At 37.0% G+C, this 25,711-nt stretch overlaps 1 protein-coding gene across 2 annotated transcripts in view; it reads left to right on the plus strand.

The window, feature by feature from the left end:
* Positions 1 to 15,127: 15,127 nt before the first annotated feature.
* The window catches only part of Drip (aquaporin homolog protein drip), a 100,655-nt gene continuing 90,071 nt past the window's right edge, over positions 15,128 to 25,711 (plus strand). For both annotated transcript variants that reach the window (XM_034985405.2, XM_034985407.2), the window contains exon 1: positions 15,128 to 15,499. In XM_034985405.2, coding sequence (XP_034841296.1) covers positions 15,478 to 15,499 — 22 coding nt within the window. In that variant the 5' untranslated portion in view covers positions 15,128 to 15,477. The remainder of the gene's footprint in view (positions 15,500 to 25,711) is intronic.

Consider the following 25,711-nt stretch of genomic DNA (forward strand, 5'->3'; position numbering starts at 1 on the left):
ATATTTGGAGCACTCGTGCGCCGATCGCTTTGGAGTGAAGTTCGGAGCATTTCTCTGTATTTACGTCTATTATTAAAGTTACGCATATTTGATTAAGATTCTAGAAGAAATCAATGCACTTCTAATAATTGCTTCTAATGATTGTGCGATATACATTATAAACTTATTATATACCTTTAGATTATCTATCTTATTCATTTCCTGTAACTCATATACTTTTATTACATTGTAATCATTAATATGTGTCAACCAATGGAAAACTTTACCTAATACCCTTTGATCGACATCATTCTTGGAAAAGGTCTTGCACGTTACCTTTACAGTGTTGTTTTTTAATTAAATCTATTTAAGTAAGGTCTTTTTAAGGTGTCCGAGTATGTAAAATCTAAGTACCTAACTCACGGATAAAAAAGGCATAATTTTTTATTAGCTAAATGTTTCCGGTTGACGACTATATTATATCATCTTATGTTAAAGGACAATGCATCGACAGAAGGAACTAACTATCGAAGAGCTGAGTTGGTAGTTAAGGTAAAACCTTATTTCAGGGTGCCGTTGTATAGGCTGATTTGAACTTGAACTCTAGAACAAAACTGAAGTAGGTATCATAGCCAACTTATTATAGCAACATTATAATTGTCTTAGCGGGGCGAATACCTACATAGAATTTCGTGAAGGTCAAGTCCATCCATCCATGACTCCGGCGCATCACAGAGTCAAAAACTAGAGATACCATAATATTCCTATTTTAATGTTCTCGCATAGCTTCCATAGCTCAATGGTTAAGGAGCGGACTGAATTCCGAAAGGTCGGTAGTTCAAACCGATGCACTATTGTCGTACCTACTCCTAATACAAGCTTTACGCTTAGGTGGAGGGAATAGTAGTCATGATTTACATGGCTAATATTCTTTGATATAAAAAAAACTATTATTGTATGGTGTTACTAATGTTGCCGCGGGATTAAAATATAAAACCTAAATTCACGCGATATCGCAGGAAAAATCTTCAATATCGAAAACAAGCTGTTGCCCGCGACTTCGTCCGCGTCCCACGGGAACTGTCTTTTCCCGTGGATTTTCCAAAAAAATTCTTTCACACAAACCTTGTCCTGGCAGTTACAAACAAAATATAACTATCCAATATGGTGCAGTCATTCGGAAGTTATGCGCGTACATACATTTCGGCGATCCATTTATAATAAGTATAATTTATTTTTATATAATATGTAGATAGATTTTCAAGACTAACGGATGAATTATGGTCACTTTAAGGAATTCTAAGTAGCCGTTTAACAAAAAATGGTGGCACACGCAACTTTTTGCTTAGGACCGTCGACACTAAATTGGCAGTGCAGTTTGAAATAAACGGTCTTTCCAGAATTCTCTGAAGGTCTGACTCACACTGAAGGAGCCTTTTAGCAATTTAATTAACAGGAAAACCCCTTGACGTAAACGGAGTCAAAAATAAAAAGAGCTGCACTTAAATGTGCGATCATTCCAAAATATTTAATATGCTTTTTTGTTTTACCTACACCATCATATATTAATTAATACCTGCAGGCAGGTTCATCAATGACCCATTGTTAAAAAAACCGGCTAAGTGCAAGTCAGACTCGCGCACCTCTTAGGTGAAGGACACCGTTAAATAGGGTAGGGTATATATATTTACTTTATATTATAGTGTGTTAGATATAAGAAAATATAGGAAAATGTAACTCGATAAAGATTCCCATTTCTTCTAGCCTAAGGCCTGTGTTTACATAATGACGTCTCGCTGGCCGCCCATCGGGGTCAAAAATCGTTGCGGTTGATTCCTCATTGCTGCGTTACGCATTGTCCAATCATGCGTTTGCGGAAAACCCGTTTTCAGAATCGTAAGATGATACGAAAATATTAGTTATAGACAATTTTCATAGAACAGATGAGATTTTTTTTTCATTACAACAACCTTTTACATCTTAGTCCTTATTTTTGCGCCAAGGAGTCTTCAAACCTTTCACTTCTTAGATTTTGAATAGGTGAAGTGATAAAATTGTTGAGACATAATCTATGATACAGTGCTCTTATAATGGAGAGTCAGAAAGGCCCGAGTTCGATTTCCAGCAGCTCTTGTCTTGTTCGTCGGGAGGCATTGGCCGTGGCTATTATCACCCTAGCAAAGCCACATCAAGCAATTTAGCGTTCCCATATTATACCGATTTGGTATATGCCTGAAACCTTCCTACCTACCCCTAATTGGTTTCTTTGGTTTTAGATTAGCCCGCTTCCATCTTCATCATTTAGGTTCACCATGTCATTACCAGATTACAGATTTCAGTCAAGGGCTAATTTGTTAAGGTTGAACGAATTGCATAGTATGGACCACAGACAATTCAACCTCAATGTACGCATATATACAAGGTTTTGCATGAAAACAAAATCGTAAAACGTTGGCGGGAGACAGGGGAGAATGCTTTGTTGTGATTGTTGGACTCAAAAGTCACGTAATCAACACAATGTGCGTAATGAGGGTACCGAACGGGCGTGGGCCGACTTTTATGCTAAGCAACTAACTGCCTAAGATTGGCGATCAGGGGTGTCCGGCTATTAGACGTCTATAGGTGGTGGTCTGTGGTATGAACAAATGCGATGTATGAACGGCGCTACTGGTCATAGAATCACGCGCAAATCACAATAAATCAATTCACAATTACGGATTACCCCACGTGGAAGTATTGCGGATCGTATTTACTTCTCATTTTGCCCATATCTGACGCGCATAACAATTACTATCTGTGACTAGAATATTCCTAAAGTCGTGACTTATAAAGCTACAATCAATTATCATCATGACAAAACGTGTTCCTAAAAATGAGCCTTATTTACTGAGAGCTAAGGAACATTATGGACTTTCAATGTTAGGATTTTATTGGACTATTTAATTGTGAAGGTGCTATATTAAGGTGCTAATGTTTAAAGATTAATTAGAAGATAAATATATGGATGCACATGCATTGAATCTTCAATAATTTGATATGGCAGTTATTATGTTTATTTGGAATTAGTGGCAACTGACTTAAGTGATATAAAATTTTATTGCTGTATAGGATACATAGGTAGGTACTTATTACACGATTTGGAAAATCCGGGAAACCGAAGTTTAATAAGTTATAGCTTAGGCATGATAAATATCTTCTTATGGCCTAGGCATTTGCTAATGTGCAATTCTCTTCGGTGTGACCATTTTAAAATCTTCCGGCATCATTACATACATTGCTTCAAAGAATAATGTGCAAGATAAATCTCGCTGAATCATATAATAATGAGCACTTTATGATTACAATGCTGCATGCGTGTAGCAGAGTAGTTGCAATTATAGTGCAGTGGTTTATGTACCTAGATTGTTTACATATATATTAATGTCGAAACTACTTACCATGTCTATATCCACACTTCCTTACTACTATTATTATAAGTAAATGCGAAAGTGTGTTTTTCTATCTGTTAGATTTTCCCCGAATTTGGTACGGATAGCTTGCTTTCCAAAGACTGACATAGGCTATTTTTCCTACTGGATTTTTATAAAATCTAACCTGAACCTAAACGCTGTGGTGGGCATCGTCTAATCTAATACATTTGCTATGTTATATCATCTAAGTATATAAAATGAAAACCTGACTGACTGATCTATCAACGCACAGCTGAAACTAACTGGAAGTATTGGGTTGTGCATGCAGATAGCTGTTGTGACAGAGACTGTAGACATCGGCTATGAAAGGGTTTTTGGAAAATTCAACCCCTGAGGGGATCAAATAGGGTTTTGAAATTTTTGTAGTCCACGCAGACGAAGTCGCGGGGATAAGCTAGTTTTGTGATAAAGTTGGTTCTCGAATATTCTACCACAAATTAGTATAATGATAATTATCCTGATGAACTGTTATCCAAATTCTTTGACATAGAATTTAAATTTTTAGATAATAATTGTTATCGGAGTATAAAGACGATTAGTAGCGGGATACAGCCTAGTGCTTAAGATATCGGCCTCCTAGTCGGAAGGTCAGAGGTTTGATCCTAATAGGTACGCACATCTATCTTTCGGAGTTATGTAGATACCTACTCGCTTTTACGATGAAGGAAAACATCGTGAGGAAACCGGCATGCCTGAGAGTTCTTTGCAATGTTCTCAAAGCTGTGTAGAGTCTGTCAATCTGCACTGGATCAGCGTGGAAGACTACAGCCTAACCTAAAACCTTCTCATTCTGATTGGAGACCCGCGCTCAGCAATGAGCTGGCGATGAATTGATCATGATGGTGACTATTACTAAAGTAGGTATTAACCAAATTCTTTGATTTACAAAGAATTTTAATTGTTAGATATTTTTTAGGGTTCCGTAATCGAAGGGTGCCAACAAAGGGATTGCCTATTATTAAGCCTTCACTGTGCGTTCGTCCGTACTCCGTCCGTCTATCTGTAAGCGAGCTATATCTCGTGAACCGTAGGAGATAGAGTTGAAATTTTCATATAGGTACTGTGTATTTTTATTGCCGCTATAACAAATAATAAAAATTTAAAAATGCCGCCATGAAAGTTTAAAAAAAGTGTTATTTCTTGTATGATGGTACGGAACCGTTCGTGTGCGAGTCCGATTCGCACTTGACTGTTTTTTTATCTCCTAACAAAACATTGTTATATCAGATCATCGTTAGAACAAACGGACAATTTAACTACTAGGGGTGAAAGTGATAAGCTGATAAGTCTATGAACACGGGTGATATTTTTAAAGATAAGTCGTCGGCGCCATTGTGGTCTTATCACCTTATTATCTGGTGTTTGGAATGTAAATATTTCTTTTGGCAACTGAAGGTCGTTACATAATTATAATACTTACTTTGATAACATGGCCAGTATCTTACGTGATTTATGAAATTATACCAAGGTAATTTCATAAATAACCTAAGATACCGAAGCTTCAATTTTATACTTACTTACCGCCGTACTCAGAGTCGCTAATCGTTACCTAAGATTGAGTTAAAACGAGACAGATTTATGTGAGATATAGGTATAGCTCTGTCTAGTTTAACTTAATCTTAAGTAACGATTAAGCGACTCTGATGAGTAGGTACGGCTGTAAAAGTTGTAGCTTCAGTACTTTAATAAGTTGTTAAAGTTCAGCCCCCCGCCAGACCCCCTGTCTGGCAGGGGGCTGCCACGATACAGTGTCTGGCAATGCATGACGAGATTTCTAATACTATTCCGTAAAAAAAAATACACTTTATACTTTGCCGAAAGATTTTTTACACGTTTGTTACTTGCTTGATATCAGCCAAAACCACGATGATCCAAACTTCATAGTCGCTGATCGTTCCTCCCCGAGTTGGGGACAATGTGCAGATAAACTTTTGGCTTTTATAAAATAACGAAGGTCTGACCCTCACGGGCTCTTGATTGGATTCTTTCATCGGTGACCGAATTAATTAGCTACTCATAATTTTCCCGGTACTCCGAGGTAAATAGGGAAAACATATTTTTTTGCGACACGTGTCAATGACATCCCAAAAGAAGAGAATGTTTCGCCTGAATGTTGATTTAGGCTAAAACAAGGAAAGGTCTTTGTAACTAACGACAACAGTTAATTCATCATTCATTTATTCTATGAGGGATGTTTGTTTATTCCAAAAGCCTGGCACAATTAATCCTGTTAACCGACTGCTATTCATTCATTCGATAGAGGAATCTCCCAGGAATGAACCACTCCAGAGCGCTAGTTAGAGCCTTCAACAAGAAGGCTGCCTCTATTTCTCTAATTATGCACTCTAGTTGAACAGATCTGTAGTTCTTTTTTGTGAAAACAATTTTGGCATAGTCAATTTCTTGGTCAAGTGTGAGTTGTCCATAAAAATCAACGAAATTGACAATTTTTTTTTTAAATGCCGATCGACTCAGTTTCATGTAAGAATCATTTCATTGTACTTACCGAATAAAATAATCAGGACAGCAGAAGTTGGTCAAATTTAAGTAAATGTATTTTCATACAATAGCAATGTACTAAAATGTCAGAGTCGAACTACCTATACTTACTCGAGCACAAATCATTCAAAAACACCTTCCGACAGTATTTTTCTTAAATGCTCGCCGTATATTATACACAATTATTACTTAGGGCATCATGATCTTTTCCCGTTGACCTCAGAGAAGTGTCAGGCACTTCCGGTGTTTGTAGGCATTATGAATAAAGTAAAATATACCCACGACGATACAAGGATGCTGCAATATTGAACCTTGAACTCTTATGAATGTTGGGCATAAATTCTTGTTTTCTAAATGGTGACTTAATAGGTATAATTAATCGTAAGTATAAGTTTAATAAGCTGTGATAGCCTAGTGGTTAGGACGTCCGCCTTCTAATCGGAGGTCGGGGGTTCGATCCCGGGCACGCACCTCTAACTTTTCGGAGTTATGTGCGTTTTAATTAATTAAATATCACTTGCTTTAATGGTGAAGGAAAACATCGTGAGGAAACCTGATGCATGCCTGAGAATTCTCCATAATGTTCTCAAAGGTGTGTGAAGTTTAGGTACCAATCCGCACTTGGCCAGCGTGGCAGACTATGGCTTAGACTCTTCTCATTCTGAGAGGAGACCCGTGTTCAGTAGTGGGCATTAGGTTAAATAGGGTTCCGTTGGCACTCTTCGGGTAGGTACGGAACCGTAAAAACCCTAAAAACTGTGTCATGGAGATCCGATAGAAATATTTGTTACTACTTGTTTATACTGTAAATAAGTTTAATAAGCTGTTAATCTAACCTTTTATAGCCTCTTGACTGAACTATAAATCCTCTATTGTAAATGTCAAATGATTAAATTCAGGATCTCCGTGGATGTTCCACGCGTATACATACGAACTATCACTAGCAATTTTATAAATGCGAAAGTGTGTTTGTTTGTTGGTTTGTCCTTCAATCACGTCGCAGCATTGATTGATCTGAATTTTTTACATAGATATAGTTGAAGATAGAGGTATAGATAAAGCCGTCTGGTCCGTGCTTTAATATTCCTTATATTCATGTACCTACGGAGTAGAAACATGCACTATCAAGGCGAGAGAAAGACTGAGATAGAATGCGTTTGGGATGTGGTGCTGGAGGCGCATTTTGAGGACTCAAAAGTGTCTACTGTCTATCCTGTCATAGCTACGAGTAAAAACGCAACTTTCCCCCGTGTGTTAGTTACCAACGCCTGCTCTCCTATTTGTGGCACATCATGCGACTGGGGAGTGATAGTTTGGAAAAACTTATTGTGAGGGACAACACAGAGGGCAAAAGATCGAGAGGCCGCTCACCAATCGGATGGGCTGGGAGACTTGAAAACATACAACTGCAAGACTGATCTCTGATAGAAGCTGATGGAAGCAATTAATTCGCACGAGGTTGCAACGATATTTAGAAATGAAGGGACGACTGGAGTGAAAGAGTTGAAGACCTGGAGAGCGACCTGGGCGCGTTTGGAACCCTCGTAGCTTTAATTTTAAGTTCGCATAAAAATATCACCACTATAAATATCATCTTACAAAATGCAACATGCACATCAAAAAGTGTAATTTATTACCATTTTTGAATAAACCATATTTTGATTTGATTTGATTGTTTTGACATATTCTACTTTTTGGTTAGGAAAATCAAAGAGTTCCCACGGGATTTTTGAAAATCTAAATCCACGCGAGAGGAGTTGGAGGCATCAGCTAGTCGTTAATAAATAACATGCAAATAGGAAGTACTTTGACTTTGATAAAAATATTATAATGCAAGGTGCGCACGCGCATTCTCTGGGGACATCTCTGAGCTCGACGCCGGATGAATACCGAAGCGCTTACTTACCTTGCTTATGACATTGTTTATCACTTTTAATGTGTCATTAAGAGACATTATATACCACATTATACTCTATTCAACTATTGCAATTATTTATGCTTGCTGGAGTCCATCTTGGTCTAATGATCACGGAACATTTTGCTAGTTTAAAAAATATGCGACATAAAAACAATCTTTAAAAAAAAAAATAGAGATAGCGACGAGCCGGTGGGTCACATGATGTTAAGTGATTACCGCCGCCCATGAACATTTGCAGCACCAGAGGAACTGCTGATACGTTGCCGGCCTTTTAGGAATTTGTTGATCCGCCCCTTGAATGTTGTAATCTAGTGGGAACACCGCCGATGGGAGTTGGTTCCACAATTTGCATGTGCGCCGAAAGAAGGATCTGGCGCAGCGGACGGTCGAAGTGCGCCCGACACCCAGGTGGTGAGGTGGTGGGAATCTATGAGAGTGTCATCTACAAATAGATCTTAACTCTTATTATGGCCTTCTTATTAAACCCTTCTCATTCTAAGAGTAGACTCGTGCTCAGTAGTGGACTGGAGATGAATTGAGATGATGATGATGATGATTATGATGAATTCATAACAATAATGTGTTTGTAAAAATCATGGAAAAATTATATGGGTGACAAACACCCATTTAGATAACCCCATGATAACCCCAATTTTATTAACTTCAATTTTTCAATAACATGTCTCAAATAAAAACCCGTGTATAGGCATACCTATATTACAAGACAGGTCAAGATGGCAATCGGGGTGGGGACGGCCTGCACACCCGCACAGCCCCCGCGCTAACCCGGTGCGGGATAGCGCGGGTGACGTGCGGGTGTGCGAGGCGTCCCTCCGCCTCATACCCCGATTGCCATCTCGACCTATCGCGTGCTATACTTAGTGACAAGAATGTTATCTCACGAAACGGTACAGTAGTTACAGCTCATTGTTGATTGTTTACCGAACACGAGCCAAATTAAAGCTGTTCAAGCATCCAGTAAGTGATTAGATCTTAGATTATTGTGTTCAATTACTGTTTATTGGAATGTTTAACTGCCTCGTCAAGTCCGGTGACAATTTATTCGGGCTAAAAAGTTTCTTAATTTCTGGCAACAAATTCTCTCCAGCAGTCCGGCGTTGGGCAGTTAGCGGTATTATCCCCTGTCACAGTTCACTACAGTTAGGGAACTTTAGGCGTCTAATGTTTACATTTGACGCTAGGTAGTCAATGAATCGCCTATTTTTCTTTGATTTCACGTCACCCATGGCATACTTGACATATCGCCGATTCAGGATCAAACCCAGAGTTCTCTTGCTCTGGTTCCCTCTGCCCTTGAGCTTCGCAAAGCCATTAGTTCTGTGCCTGATCTTTCTAAGGATGTCGGATTGCCGTCCTGTCTATGAGAGTGAGGGAATAGAGGGTGGACCTGGATTTGCACACTCACTTGTGCACTATAATATCTCTATCGCAAATGCACGACTGCTCGGAGCAGTTGCGACCCTTGGATCGGTTGCAACTGCTCGAGTGGTCTCTTAATATGAGAGGAAGATTGTAGTTCGATATGCAGTCGCAGTTCGTAAAACCGATGAGAGTTGGGGTCTCAAGGTGCTGGAATGGCGACCTCGCATCGGTAGACAGAGCGTTGGAAGACCCCCCACTAGGTGGACGGACGACATCAGACGAGTCGCCTGTATGGCTGCGCAAGACCGTGGCGTGTGGAAGTCTCTACAAGAGGCCTATGTCCAGCAGTAGGCGTCTATCGGTTGATGATGCAGTCGCAGCTTGAAGCGGCCAGTTATGAGTTCATGACTGCTTTAAACTGTCCTGTATGACCGCTCTTAAGTATGTTATCCTATCTCTCGCGGAACAGAAAGAGTGTCTGATTCCAGTACAAATTGAAATAATTAGAATACAATGTCACACACATGTCATGCATGTATTTTGTGTAATTGATAAGTTTACAATGAGCTCCAGTGTTGTAACTACGATATTTCATTAAAAAAATAGTTTTGTGAATATCTATAGAGATTATGATAATTAGAGATTAGGATTGTCAGGATTATATGAGCTTCGATTATTGCGTTAATATAATACAAAATATTGTGATAGTAAATTCAACAAATTAACTTAAGCTACGGTAATTAAATAGTCAACATTTCACTGCGATTAATTGCTTCATCTGGTGACAGAAGGGCTGGCTCATTTTTTGCGCAACGGATCAGTCTAGCTGTCCAGCGCGGAAATGCAGCCAGTATTCTACCATACCTCGCGGTACCATTCCTCGCGGGCATGATTTGTACAGTAAATAGAAAAGGCTAGCTTTAAGTTTTATTATAATATTTTCATATAAAAAATATTTAACTAATTCACTAAGTTAAAGTCAAGTGAGACTACGCTCGGATGACGTCACTTCGTTTTAATTGCAAAAATAAATAAAAATAGTGTTTGTCGAATATTATTGAATATAGATTCATTTATTGACTGGTTAATAGTTAAACTTTAAAAAAGCAAATTATTAATTAATTACAGAAGGCGTATTCCGCTCGGGTCTCAAGTTTACCTTGAAGGGATATAGAAATCTATTATTTTCCTGTATTCTAATGTCCTGATTTATTCCAGCATGAATCGCCTTACTTCCTCATTCCTGTATACAACCTAGGTCCTAGACTATCGCGATAGCCTAAGGTATATCTATCAATTATCAAGGAGCTAGTGTTTATTAAATTTATCTTCTTCTTCCTATATTTTGGGCTAGTAATCTAACTATCATGTGCCAATGATTTTAGTCTAGCCCAGTTGAATTCCATTTACGACTACGTAGCTGTAAATAGATTATTAGGTATCATCTCTTTATAACAGCAGTCTTAACAGATAGTCCAGTCTCAACTCTTTTTGATATTCCAGTGACGAGTACCTACCTAGTCTTAAATATATAAAAGAAATATGTGACTGACTGACTGATTGACTGACTGACTGATCTATCAACGCGTAGCTGAAACTACTGGACGGATCGGGCTGAAATTTGGCACGCAGATAGCTATTATGGCGTAGGCATCCGCTAAGAAAGTATTTTTGAAAATTCAACCCCTAAGGGGATGAAATAGGGGCTCGCAATTTGTGTAGTCCACGCGGACGAAGTCGCTAGCATAAGCTAGTAATATATAAAACTAGATGATGCCCACGACTTTGTCCGCGTGGATTTAGGATTTTAAAAATCCCATGGCAACTCTTTGATTTTCCGAATAAACATCAGTAGCCTTTGGTCCTTTCCCGAATTGCAACTATCTCTGTACTAAATTTCGTCAAAATCGGTTAAAAGGTTGGGCCCTGAAAGGCTAGCAGACAGACAGACAGGCAGACAGACACACTTTCGCGCTTATAATATTAGTATGGATATCCTAATCAACCACAATTTCTAGCCGCGCAGAGACAAATCAGAATCTGCATCGACGTACCCTACCTATCAATAATTGAGATCACAATAATTAAGTTCTAATTCTTATCAACGACAGCTAATAGATGGGTCAATCAAATTATTCTGGAAGTTGGCCCTCCATAGGGTCAATATACCATTTGACATTAGGGACAATTTGGGAATTCATAATTTCTAAATTGTCTAGAGTCTAGTCTGGTGGGAGGGCTAATGGCCGTGGCTAGTTACACCCTACCGGCAAAGTCATGCCGCCAAGCGATTTAGCGTTCCGGTACTTGCCATGAAATCGGTAAGATGTAGAGGGTGACACAAAAACTGTCACCCCCCCCCCCCCCCCCCCCCCCCCCCCCCCCCGACCCCCCCCCCCCCCCCCCCCCCCTAAGTTAGCCCCCTACTATCTTAGACTGCATCATCACTTTCTACCAGGAATGATCGCAGTCATGGGCATTCTCGTAATGGAATAAAAACCCTTCGTGTATGAGTTCGACTCGCATTTTTTTTCACCAAATACAAGACTTTCGTAACGTAAAAATTACTTAGGAATCCCGGACACATGCGCTCACCTGGTGGTTTACCGCTCGCTCACTATTAGCTACAATGCATTGCTGCTACAAGAATAGCACAAATTCAGTCAATCACAACAATTGAGACTGTAATAATGATTGATGTAGGTTTTACGAAATCGACCTACTGATCTTCGGTTATCTCACACAGGAAACAAAAATTTAGATCTATATTTACTAATACCTACGATCCTCTGCAAACCGTAGGCAGATAAATATTTAGTAATGCGGATGTTGCATTATGTCCATAGAACGCCTACATTGAAATAGTTTTCAAATTGAGTTACATTGGATACTAGACTTATAATTCGTCCAGTGGCCTAGTTTGTACGAATATAAGTATAGGACCTCTAAAAATCTCACAAAAATGGAATAAAAAAGACACAGAAAATGATTTAGACCTAGATGATGATTTAGGTTTTCAAAAATCTCGTGGGAACTCTTTGATTTTCCGGGACAAAAAGTTAGGTATGGCCGTCTTCTGATGACTTCTTCAGATGTACCTTTACTCAAATTTGGCTTAGCGGAAAATGTAACAGATAGACAAACGGACAGACAGACACACCCTTTCCCATTTATTATATACTAGCTTATGCTCGCGACTTCGTCCGCGTGGACTACACAAATTACAAACCCTTATTTCACCCCCTTAGAGGTTGAATTTTCAAAAATCCTTTCTTAGCGGATGCCTACGTCATAATAGCTATCTGCATGTCAAATTTCAGCCTTACCCGTCCAGTAGTTTAACCTGTGCGTTGCTGGTCAGTCAGTCAACTTTTCCTTTTATATATTTGAGATTTTGATGATAGTATGGATATCCTTTGAAAGTCAAATATAATATTTTTCGTGGAAGTGAGTTGATGTTGATATTATCATTTTAGTCAATTTAACAAGGCTTGAACGAACTCAGCCGGGTAGGTATTATTTTTGCAATCCTCATTCTATGCAATGTCACAAGCTAATTAACAAGCTAAATTATGTCCTTCGTTGTACCTGTGTTGTATAACTAATTGTCAGATATCATAATTCACAGGTCATCATTTATTTTATTATCGATTTGTTATCAAAACATTCTGTAATTATGATAAAACATAATATACAATGAACATAAGATTTTATAGTGGAACTGGCGACCGCTCTCGGCTTCAATCGGTGAATATTTAAATCCTTTTTATTCTCTATCCCGTGGGAATTTCGAATAGTTTAGTCTTATTCCTCAAAATTTCAGCTTTCTAGGTCCAAGAGTAGGTTGTACGTTGTTGAGTCAGTCAGTGAGCCAGGACTTTCTTTTTATACCATACTAGTTGATCCACCCCGGTTTCATTCGAGTGGAATTTTTGAAAAACAGTGAGGGGTGGAATTCCCAAAAATCCTGAAACACGTACCTACTTACTTCTTGATTTTGGGCCAAAAGTCAAAATAAGAATTTTATAGGTATATGTAGCTAGAAAAATTACGGACTTATATACAAACTTTCATCCCATATTTAACCCCCTTAGGAGTGAAGTTTCAAAAAATTCTTTTTTGGGTGCTTACTACGCAATAAAGGGTACCTGCCGTCAATATTCCAAGTTTCTAACCCCAGCGGCTTAGGCTATGCGTTCATAGAGCAGTCAGTGTGTCAGTGCTATAGCTAATTACAATTTCCGCCCTTTATTTTCCTTCTCAACTCGCGCACATTGACCGAGCAAAAAATTACCTGCATAATCACCCAGACGAAAATACCCAAACGTCTGGCTGTCATTTATGCTTTGTTTTATTGCTATTTTGAGAGGTTCACCAAGTTATTAATTTTTTACTGCATTGTATCTTTAGGTAATATTTTTCGAAAAGTTATATTGTTATAACATCCATCAAACATAGTATCAACCTATAAAAGTTGAAAAAAATAGTCTTAAAAAACGCTGAATGAGTTTTATTTTCATCATCATCAACAACCCTTCGTCAGCTCACTACTGAGAACGGGTCTCCTCTGAGAAAGACAAGGGTTTGACCATAGTCCATGACGCTGGCCAAGTGCGGATTGGCAGATTTCACATACATTTGAGAACAATATGGAGAACTCTCTTGTTTTATTTTTATTTTAGTTTTCATCAATGAATAATAATATGTCTCGAAATATGCAAAGTATCTGTAGAGTAAAAATTAAGCATTGCAAGCAAAGAAACGACGTTTATATCTATACTAGTTTAAGCTCGCGACTTCGTGCGCGTGGACCACTCAAGTTTCAAACCCCGATTTTAACCCTTTAGGGATTAAATTTTCAAAAATCCTGTCTTAGCGGATGTCTATGTCATAATTGCTATATACATGCCAAATTTCAGCCCGATATGTCCAGTAGTTTAAGCTGTGCGTTCAGCGTTACTAGATCAGTCAGTCAGTCAATCCGTCAGTAAGTCAGCTTTTTCTTTTATATATGTACTATATAGAAATAAATAGAGGAGTAACAACGTAGGAGATCCGTCTACGAAATTTCACCGTAGACCAAATGTTTCTTTAAAACTTTTACGTTTGATTTAGGTAAATCATTCCTATACTTATCTTACAGTAATTAGGACTTACTTAGTTTATTAAAAAATATTACTTACATAATATTATAAAATATGCAAGAAGAGCTGTCTGTCTGCACATTTTCACGGCTCATATTATGTTTAACCGATTCTGACAAAAGGTACAGAGTTAGCTTATATCCCGGGCACGGACATAGTGACATACGCTATTTTTTGTCCCGGAAAATCAAATAATTCACACGTAACCATGTGGACAAAGTTGCGGATGGATCTTTTCGGTACACAGATAGCTTGCATCCTAGAGATAGGCGTAAGCTAGTTTTTGACGCGAAAGTTAAAGAGTTATTCATCTTTCAGTTATATCCTCTTATTACTGATGTCAGTTATTTATCTGAACATACAGTCATCTGAATGAGCGGCCACTTAAACCGGTAAGACCGCAAACCGGCTTCCTATGCAGAGTTACACTACAAATACAACAAACAAACAAAAGTAAGACTACAACTGGATTTCTAATAAACAAATGAAGTCACGGCATCATCTAGTTTAAAAAATGACACAGTAAAAAAGTGTTTTTTTTTTAAATTAACATTATAATTATCCAACAGAATATACTTAATAAATTATATATCAGATATAATATCGTATCAAAGTTGCACTAAAGATTATTTTATCAATAAATGCTACTGTGGTTACGACGAATCTGATTTTTTCGATCGCGCGTAGTAGGTACTATCACGGATATAGTGTAGACTAGTACTAGGTCGTAGTACGAACGCAACCTGTGGCTGGATTAGCGTTATTCCAGGCAGTGAACTAAGCGATTTAGATCAACCGAACGACCGATCGCGTCGTTATTTTGTTCCACAATTTACCACTTTATCAAGCCCAACGAAAACAGGGCGGGATGTCATTCTCAGTTTGATCATTGCGCGGTCCGGACGCGTTTTAAAAATAATATTATTATTTCGATTACATTATAACAGTGTAATTACGATACAAGAATATCGGTTATTAATAGTCCCGTAGCAAAACACGTAGCGCTCGTCTACGAGTTGCAAAGTTGCGTGCGCGTACGCAGTGTTATCCGTTAGTGCTCGAAATTCGAAACAAATTCTGAAAAATGACCACCAAAGACGTACAAAGTAAGTGTACTTTCATTTTTTTTCCCCTAAATAATACGAGTACTTTATAGGATTCTTTTTTATTCGGTGATGTACAATATACGAATAAATGGCGGATTAATTCACAACTTCAAGTACCTTTACCAAAAGTTTCTAATAAGTTCTAGAAGAGATCCATACAAATTATAATAATTCAAACTGGTTTTTTTAAACCTCGATTCAAACAGAGGGGTTTTATGTTAGGGGCGGTCTGATGCTTTGTGCGTGTTGCCTGTGTTTTCGTAGCACTCAAACGGATGAACCGATTTGAATGCGTTTTTTTATTCGCAAGCCTGTTTAATAGAGATGGTTTTTAGTTTGATGGAAATCTTTTGAGTCGTTTGAGGATTATCAACTCTTTTTTCAGTCGGTGTAAGAATCTGTTTTATAGTACAAATTACTTGTACTTGTTACACTTGTCTTATCGACTCGATCCCGACCACAAGTCCAACAATATGGTAACTTTGATGTCTGATGTTGCAATTAGGGTCGAGGAACAGTCTGCAAACTCTTTGAAAATTTACGGCAGATGTTATGTTGGAGCAAAAAGGTGGTCACTGCAGTCCCGTCCAAAAAGGCGAACTATAAGCAACCGAAGACACACACGAAGAGTTCCGTACAATCGCACAAAATATGAAATATGTTTTTTTTTCTAAAAATTTGCATGACAGCCATTTTGAAATTTTTATTATTTGTTGTTATAGGGGAAATAAAAATACACACTCTCTGACAACTTACCTATTAGGATTCATGAGATACAGCCCCCTGACAGTCTGACTTAGTAATAGGGTCCCACCTTTAATATAATACCTGTAATAGGGGCACCTTTCGGGCACGGATGACGGAACCCTAAAAACTTGTATGGGTTTTAACAACGTCTTAATTGAATTATATCTGCCGCGCTGAGTACCTAACAATCGTTTCTGTACTTAGGATGACCTAAATACGAGAGGCCCGGGCATGGAATTAGGAAGTTCCTACTTTGTAGGTACAATATCCATAGGCCCGGGAGGCTGCGTAGGGCAACGGTGCGTCGAATCGATGGAATTAGGAAGTACTTACTGCGTAGTACAACATCCATGGGGCCGGGAGGCTGCGTAGGGCAAGGATGCGGCGAATCGATGTGTTGCCATGGCGACTGCGACTTCTGCCGAGGAGCCTGCGCTTTACTAGCCCTTTATTATGACGCCATGGATTTAGGAAGTAATAATTCTTACGCCTCGATATCATAATCACGCGGCCCTTGCAAGAAAAGCTACTGAAAATATTACCGTAACATCATGAAAACCAACTTTAACAAGTAAGCTTTAAAGTTGATATTGAAATGATGAGGAAAACTATAACGGTCTTAATGGATATACAATAATCGTCCTTGCTCAAGACCTTATTCAGTATCTGGATCTGATTTTCTGTCCGCTTTCTTTAGAAGTAAACATTAATTTTCTCTATCTACGTGAGTACGCATCGTTTCTGTAAAATTCATGAAAAATTTCACGCGTGCTTCGAAAACTACAAAAATACAAATGCCATCAAAATCGACGTAACCAAAACGCGTAAACAAAACTAAGTAAGTATTTCTTGTAATAAAAATTACCTCAACTCATAAGAACTGACTTAATTCCTTACTAGCTGAGGCCCGCAGCTTCGCCGGCGTGGATTTAGCCTTTTAAAAATCCCGTAGGTACTTTGATTTTCCAGGACAAAAGTAGCCTATCCGTATAACCCGTCCGTCCGTCCGTTAATCTGTAAGATGATATAGGGGTGATAATTAATTACACACACTTAAAACTGAAGCTTCGAACATTTTTAAATTATTTGAAAGATCATTTTCATTGCGAATTTTTTATCTCTAGGTAACTCCAGTAAATAATGGAGAAGTTCCATGATTTTGTTAATATCATACGCAATGGAATTAACATATAGATCACAGCCACATAAACTAAGCTGATTCATATTTCATAGCTCCATGATCAAAACTAAAAATCAGTGAAAGATTGTTTGAACTCCATCAATTTATGACTCAAAAATGAACTACATATTTAAGTTTTTTTACTTACTTTTTTTTTTTTCTTTTTAATACAATAAAACTTAAAGCTAGCCTTATCTAATTACTATATAAATCATGACCGCGTTATATTTAAGTTGAAGTATGAAGTATTATACGATTGCGGGAGTGTGACTTCATTTTAGCCGCGATCGCGCACTACAAATCTCTCAATCGCTCAACATGAGCTCTCCGGCTGTTCCTAGTTATTTTTTACGAACAACAGCTTGTTTTTTGTTTACCTATTGGTATGTTATTTTTAATTCACCATGGTAGAGCCGCGTCGCTCGTGACGTCATACTGGAGCGCCGCGCGTATAAACGAAATTATTAGCAAGCGCGACTTTAAAGTTTCATAACTTTATCATGTGTAGATACATTTTGATGATTCTTTTATATTTTTGGCCGGTATATTTTACTTAAATTTTACAATTAATTCGTTAAAAAAGTGGAAACATCTCCATTCGCCTAGAGCGCCGAGTTAGCTTGGGCGGGCGCTGAACGTGTTCAACCGTAGACCTACAATTTACTGGTGATCTAAATTTTTCATTTAAGTACACGTGTTATTTTATCTACGTATACTTATATAAATGTAAGAAAAAGGTGACTGACTGACTGACTGACTGATCTATTAACGCACAGCTTAAACTACTGGACGAATCGGGCTGCAATTGGACATGTAGATAGCTTATATGACGTAGACATCAGCTAAGGAAGGATTTTTGGAAATTCAACCCCTAAAGGGGTACAATAGGGATTTGAAATTTGTGTAGTCCACGATACGAAGTCGCGAGCTTAAGCTAGTGTAAAAATAGACATTAATCGAATGCCTAAAAATTTGTTACCTTCATGGATAAATGACTCCAGTTCATTAGTTACTTATGCACGATAATATGGTAATAATGCTCCAGATAATACCTAATTACTAATTACAACGCAATTGTACCTACCTGTGTAAGCAACCCGAAGCAAAGATTATAAAACTCGTTTGTAAAGTAGGTAGGTAAATTTCCACTGCTTTCTTCAAACCAAATTTTAAAATAGTATCGATGAAACATACCTTACTTGTTGAAAGAGCCTATCGAGACTCTGTGAATCAGTCTGCCAAAATAGAACCCAGGAGGAAATTAACAATTTAAGAGTTTAGGTATTCGTAGTTCGCTCTCAACAAATGTAGTTTGGCTCTCATTTGAATATAATTAACCAATCAAACTCAATGATTAAAAAAAAATACGTAACTAATACCTATAATATGCTAGCTTATGCCCGCGACTTCATCCGCGTGGACTACACAAATTTCAAATCCCTGTTTTAGGGATTGAATTTTCAAAGATCCTTTCTCAGTGGAAGTGTAAGTCATAATAGCTATCTGCATGCCAAATATCAGCCCGATCCGTCTAGTAGTTTGAGCTGTGCGTTGATAGATCAGTCAATCAGTAAAAAACAAAAATCACACATAAATAATAATACTAACGAAACAAAGAAGATTAATCGAAGATTTAATACTGATGGCATAGAATCACATGAGTAGATAGAATTACCAAATTGTTTAATTATATTTTTCCTCATTTAAGTAGGTACCTAATATGTAGATAAATTACTTAAGCGATAAACTTTAATACTCCTAAATTGATACTACATATAGGATATCCTATTTAGCTATAATACCTTATATAATACCTAATGCGGACAAAAATTTGATGACAGTACCTATTAAGCACGTGAAACGTTTTTGATAGATAAACCTATATCGTAACACCTAATTCACATCTGTTATAGTTTATCAGACATATCCATGACATTATCTATTACGATGACCGTCGAAACAATTTTCGATAATCATCGCAAGGGACAATATTTTAGTAAGTAATTATTCAAAGTCAAAGTCAAATCATTTATTCAAATTATTATTCACCATTGTACACATTTTGATGGTCAATTGTTGAATTTGTAAGTTCTTATTAATTATGTAAACTTAAAACTAAAACTATGAGGGTTCCAAACGCGCCCAGGTCTGAGAAGAGCCCACAACAAACTCAGCCGGGTATTCTTTTTACTATCACCACTTTACAAAATAACTTAAACTTATCAACGATCAAAGTATATTGTAATTGGAGATATGTTTTCCGGTAGGTTTCGAGTCGGAGTCGCACTTGGCCGGTTTTTATTTTTCGTTATTTATTACAATTATTGCAATCGCCATTAATACTACTGTAACCTACCTACCTACTTTTCACACACACAATTTTGTAAGGCGTACTGCCAACGAAGATAAAAATAGATGGATTTTGAAAACTCAATCAACAATCAACGTTTAATTTTAATTTCTTCATATCAGTAACAATATTCTGTTGAATTTCTATACGATGAGCCTTGTGTATATAGTGGTGTATAGGCATTTATATAAACGTAAACTCACACTAAGAAGAGATTTTGAGAAATTTCGACGGAATCTTTAAAAACCTAAATTCACGCGGATGAAGTCGTGGGAAAAAGCTTGTTTATATAGTAATAAATACATGCTAACCAGTTTCAGTGTTAATTAAACCATAAACCATAATAATTATATTTCCCAAACTTTCTCAGAAGTGACGCCAAAAGTCGTTTCAATTTTGCCTCTGGCAACGCTATATTATTTCTCAGAAGTTTAAATCTCAATCCTTAGCATTTATACTGTGCCAGGTTTCGAATAGGAGCAAGAGGGCCTGATTTTCCATTGAAATCATAAACATGCACGAAATACTACGTCTGGTCATATCTAATAACGACCTTGTGTTATCAAATATGTAATAAGTAAATAATTATATTGTAATGGATTAAAAATGTATATATATACGATCTAAAGAATTCTGCTCCAAATTACCTAAGATAAGAGGTAAGTAGGTGTGTTCTCTGATAAGGTAATTGATTCAAAACGATGTGTGTATGAATGCAGTTTTTCACTGCCTATATAGGTTCTATGTAGGTTATATTTTTATTATGTTTTTTTTAGTAAATTGCAGATTCTCACACAGTAGAAAGAAAAGTCCTGACTCACTCAATGACCGACTCATCAACGTCTAGCTCTTGGACCTAGAACACTCAAAATTTGCACAGATGTTCCCTTTATAATGTCGAATAAGGAATTAGGCCGGATTTTCGATATTATATTTATTTAAGGTAAATACATACTCGTAGCGACAGGCCATGTCGCTACGAGTATGTATTTACATACTACGCTGGAGAGAACAATATTAACCAAACCTCAGAAGGCGTAATTTAATTTGGACACAATATCGTTTTCCTTTTGTACGAATGTGTTAATTTAAAAAGTGTCTTTGAAAGATTTGTGGTCAGACAGCAAATATTTTCAAAATTCCTAGAAATAATATTATAAATGTGAAATGTGTCTTGTTGTGCTTGTGAGGTTTGATGGTTTGTCCTGCAATCACACCGATTTAATATAATAGCTAAAGTCCTGGATAACGAAAATATAGGCTACTTTTTATCCCGGAAAATCATCATAATCAAACCCCAAGTTCACACAAGAATTTTATATCTAAATCCATGCGGATAGTGTCACTATTCTCCTATTCTCACTTATCTATATATATAAAAGGAGAAGGTGACTGACTGACTGACTGACTGACTGATCTATCAACGCACAGCTCAAACTACTTGACGGATCGGGCTGAAATTTGGCATGCAGATAGCTATTATGACGAAGGCATCCGCTAAGAAAGGGTTTTTGAAAATTCAACTCCTAAGGGGGTTAAATAGGGGTTTGAAATTTTGTAGTCCACGCGGACGAAGTCACGAGCATAAGCTAGTTTGCCTATATAGAAAACTTGCTCACTTTTTAATATAATTACTTTTACTTTACTTTTATTCTTGTTGCATATGTAATAAATGCAGGCATCTGCTGATTGCGCCAATCGGACATCTTATGTTATTTAATCACTGTGGCTAAAATTATCTCTATGTATATGCGCTCTTGAACCGTAATGGTTCGTTGACCACATCATGCTAAGTCTACACTCTCGTACAGCCCGCTCTTTTACCTCTTACCCGCTTCATTCGCACGCGAATCGTAGCCGAGAATTTTTCCGTTGCGCCTTAGCTCGCTAGTTAAACTCTGCGTAGGTTCTTGCAGCCAGTTCCTTTGTCGAGGCGCGAATGAGAAACCGCGAAATCATCTACACTATTGTTTCGAGGCGCAGGCTGTAAAGAAATAAATGTAAATAAATATTAAAATGTTTTCTAACAAAAAACTATCTAATCGTAATTTTATAGTCTTAAACGGCAAATAAAAAAGTGATTTTATAATTTCTGAACAAACAAACATTAACTAAATAAAACAATAAAACTATTTAGTATATTGCAGAATTGGACCTGTTACAGTTTTATTATAAGTATAGATTACAACAATCAACGCACGTCTGTCCCGCACCGAGTCAATGCCAGTTCCAGGCTCCATGCTCCTGCCATACTGCTGAAATGTAAAGTTAGCTTAGTTAGGGTTGGGACCCGCTCCTTTCTCTTACCTGTGTCTACTCCGCTTTATGTCAAATTGACGATCGAGCGTTGCACCAATTATTTGTTATTTTGGCTGCGGTTTTACATTCCACTGTCGTTTTAGCACTATTACGTGCTAACGAAACGTGATCGCGTAGACTGGGTTGCGTTTAGTAAATATATTTAAGTTTTTTATTTATTTATTTTATTTATTAGGAACACACAAAATACATTAATTTAACACAAACTACGACACTTATAAACAAACACAGGCTGATAAATGTATCTATAAAATGTGTACACAGCATTTGCAAAATATCTTGACAAATAAAAAGAACTTAACTAACTACTTAACTAAACAAAATATAACTAAGTTACTCAGGAGATGAACCCACCGTAAAAATATAAGAGCTTTTTTTTTGAATGCAGTAGCTGAGTCATGAAATATGTCGTAAATAAGTTTTGACTGGATTAAGCCCGCGTCCGCGTGGATTCTGGTTTTTTAAAATTCCGGAGGAACTATTTGATTTTCCGGGATAAAAAGTACCTAGCTTACGTCCGTCTCCTGGATGCAAGCTATCTCTGTACCGAAAAGATGATGTCTGCAACTTCATCTCAAAATATCTGTGGAAGCTCTTTGATTTTCCGGGACAAAAAGCCTATGTCCGTCCCTGGGATACAATCTATCTCTGTGATTTCGTCAAACTCAGTTAAATGAATAGAACCTGAAAATGTAGCAGACAGATGGACAGACACACTTTTACATTTATAGTATTAAATAGGAATTAATATGATATTATGTGAATTTTATTATTACAATAGATACTTACGTTTTCCTTTATTAACAAGAACTTAATATCTGGTGGAAAGTCAAAAGTGAGAGCGCTAATCTGGGACTAGCGCGAAAGTTATAATCATCACATTACGATCATTGCAATAGTTGTAATTGGCTGTACCTATTTACACTTGAACAGAATAAACTCGGGTAAAAAAACTGCGTAACTAACGCAGTTTTTTTTGAAAATTATTTTCAAAAACCTGCATTTTGTTGCTTGCGATACGATTAAAGTAAAATTAAAAAAAATACGAAGTTCGTATCGTACATCTCAATCGAATATTATTTAGATAGTTACTTCCAAAAATCTGTGTTTACTTTAAAGTAACTTAAAAGACAGTAAAAATATTATGTTATTCTTGTAAAATCCGTATTTACTACGAACGTTACTCGAATACACAAATACTAGAAGAAGGATTAAGCGATCACGAAGCTACAGAAAACATATAATTAAAATGTAAATATATTGAGTGCATTAGTAAATAATGCATGATATGAGCAACACGCAAATTGTATCTTATCTGTATGCCGTTCGGATACGGGTGATTTGTCCAAACTACGTGTACATAGTCAAAGTCAAAGTCAAATGATTTATTCAAAATAGGTAATAAATTACTCTTATTGAGTGTCTGGTATAGTGTTAGATTTGTAAGATAATATAGTGGTGATAATTATAACGCAAACTTAAAACTAAAGCTACGAGGGTTCCAAACGCGCCCAGGTCTGAGAAGAGCCCACAACAAACTCAGCCGGGTATTCTTTTTATTATCACCACTTTACAAATTTATTGAAACTTATTAGAACTATCACAAAGTCGTTAAGCAACTCATTCCCAAGCTTGCTTATCATTTAAATAATCCTTTACATTGTAATAGGATTTTTCAATTAGTTTACGTTTTATGAAAACTTTGAACTTGTTGAGAGACATCTCCAATATGTCTTCTGGAAGCTTATTATAGAAACGTATGGAATTACGAGCAAATGAATTGCTAACTTTACTGAGCCTAGAGGCGGGAATTACAAGTTTATTTTTATTTCTAGTATTTATATTATGACAGTCACTTTTTTTTTTAAATTTATTTATGTTTTTATGTACGTACAGTAAATTTTCAAAAATATATTGATTATGCACTGTCATAATTTTAACTTCCCTAAATTTAGTTCTCAGCGACTCTCGTGGCCCCATACTGTATATGGCTCGAACAGCCCTTTTCTGCAGCACAAAAATAGAATTAATATCAGCAGCATTACCCCATAATAATATACCATATGACATAATGCTGTGAAAGTAACTAAAATATACTAGTCTCGCAGTTTCTATGTCTGTCAACTGGCGAATCTTTTTTACCGCATATGCGGCAGAACTAAGTCTGTTCGATAAGTTATATATTATGTTTATAAACTATACGTGTATATTCATAGTTAAAGGATGAAACAAACAGTACAACGTTTACTAAATAAACATATGGGGCATGCGGACAGCAGCGCGGCGCGATAGCAACTTTTCCAACGTTCAGGCGCAATACAGGTACACCGACTTCAAAAAAGGAGGAGGTTCTCAATTCTTCGGAATCTTTTTTTTTGATAACAACTCAAATTACGCTTTATTTATTTTGGCACAGCCCTAGCCCTAGCAATAGGTCGCTATTTTTAGAAACACGCATGAAGGTGTCAAAGGGTGCGTAAACCCCTCGCAAACATATTATGTACACTTAGTCTATGTCGTCTATATAACGACCAACTTTCCAGGGTGTGTTGCTGTTCATGCCCTTCTAAGGCGGTAGGGAAAGGATGTTTATTTTTATTCCTAAAATTAAACAGTTCCCACGGGATTTTTAAAAGCCTTAATAGCCAAACATTTTTAAAGCCCTCCGTTTTGGGGTCGCTCATCGCAGCCGTAGACAAGCATATTCCGCATATTTGACTTCACCTACTTCATACGTTAATAATATGACAATCACTATTTCTTATAACTTTTTTATATAAAGAAAATTTAGAGAAGAGATATTATATAACCGTCAACAATTATCATTATTCAATATCGTATCGTTATAGCGTTGATAACAATATTCGTAGTGGTCGTAATTTGTTTTTTATTTGACAGTTGACGTACTACTTACTATTAATTAACTTTATGACTTTGTGCTAGTTTAAGATCAATTGGAAGACAGCTTTTTCATTTAAAGTTTCCACTGTTATTGGAGTCCAATGAGTGGTTACTCAATTTGTGTAATTGCAAAAATCTATGAGGAATAACATTTATAAGTAGAACAAAACGATAAAGAAATGATTGATGCTTGATTGATGCTTGAGTTTACTAAAGTGGCATTTTGAGTTTTTTAGACGTACCTATATATAGCGGGTTTTGCTTGTCTATCTGTGGCATCGTAGCGGCAGCGATCGAAAGGATGCACAAATATCACATGGCTTGTTTTGTTCTAAAATAATATTTATTATACTTTTCGTATCTAATCAATTCAAAATTCGCTACATTATGTAAACCTAATGACATACCTATTGTATATATGCAATGGGTGAGAGAGTTTGTTTGTCGTGGAGTGCAAAAAAATATTTACGAAACATTTCACCGCGATTAATAGCCTCATCTGGTGACAGAAGGGAGCAACGGATTAGCCTGGTTGCCCAGCGCAGAAATGCAGCCAGTATTCTTGGCACCATTCCACGCGGGCATGATTTGTATAGTAATTATATAAGGCTAGCTTTAAGATTAATAAATAATTTATTGTAATATTTTCATGGAAAAATATATATATATATGCAAAAACGTGGCAACCTTAACCAAATGCTGCAGCTTGCACCTG

The sequence above is a fragment of the Maniola hyperantus genome, chromosome 4, assembly GCF_902806685.2.
Source record: "Maniola hyperantus chromosome 4, iAphHyp1.2, whole genome shotgun sequence".
In the NCBI taxonomy this organism is placed as follows: Eukaryota; Metazoa; Arthropoda; class Insecta; order Lepidoptera; family Nymphalidae; genus Maniola; species Maniola hyperantus.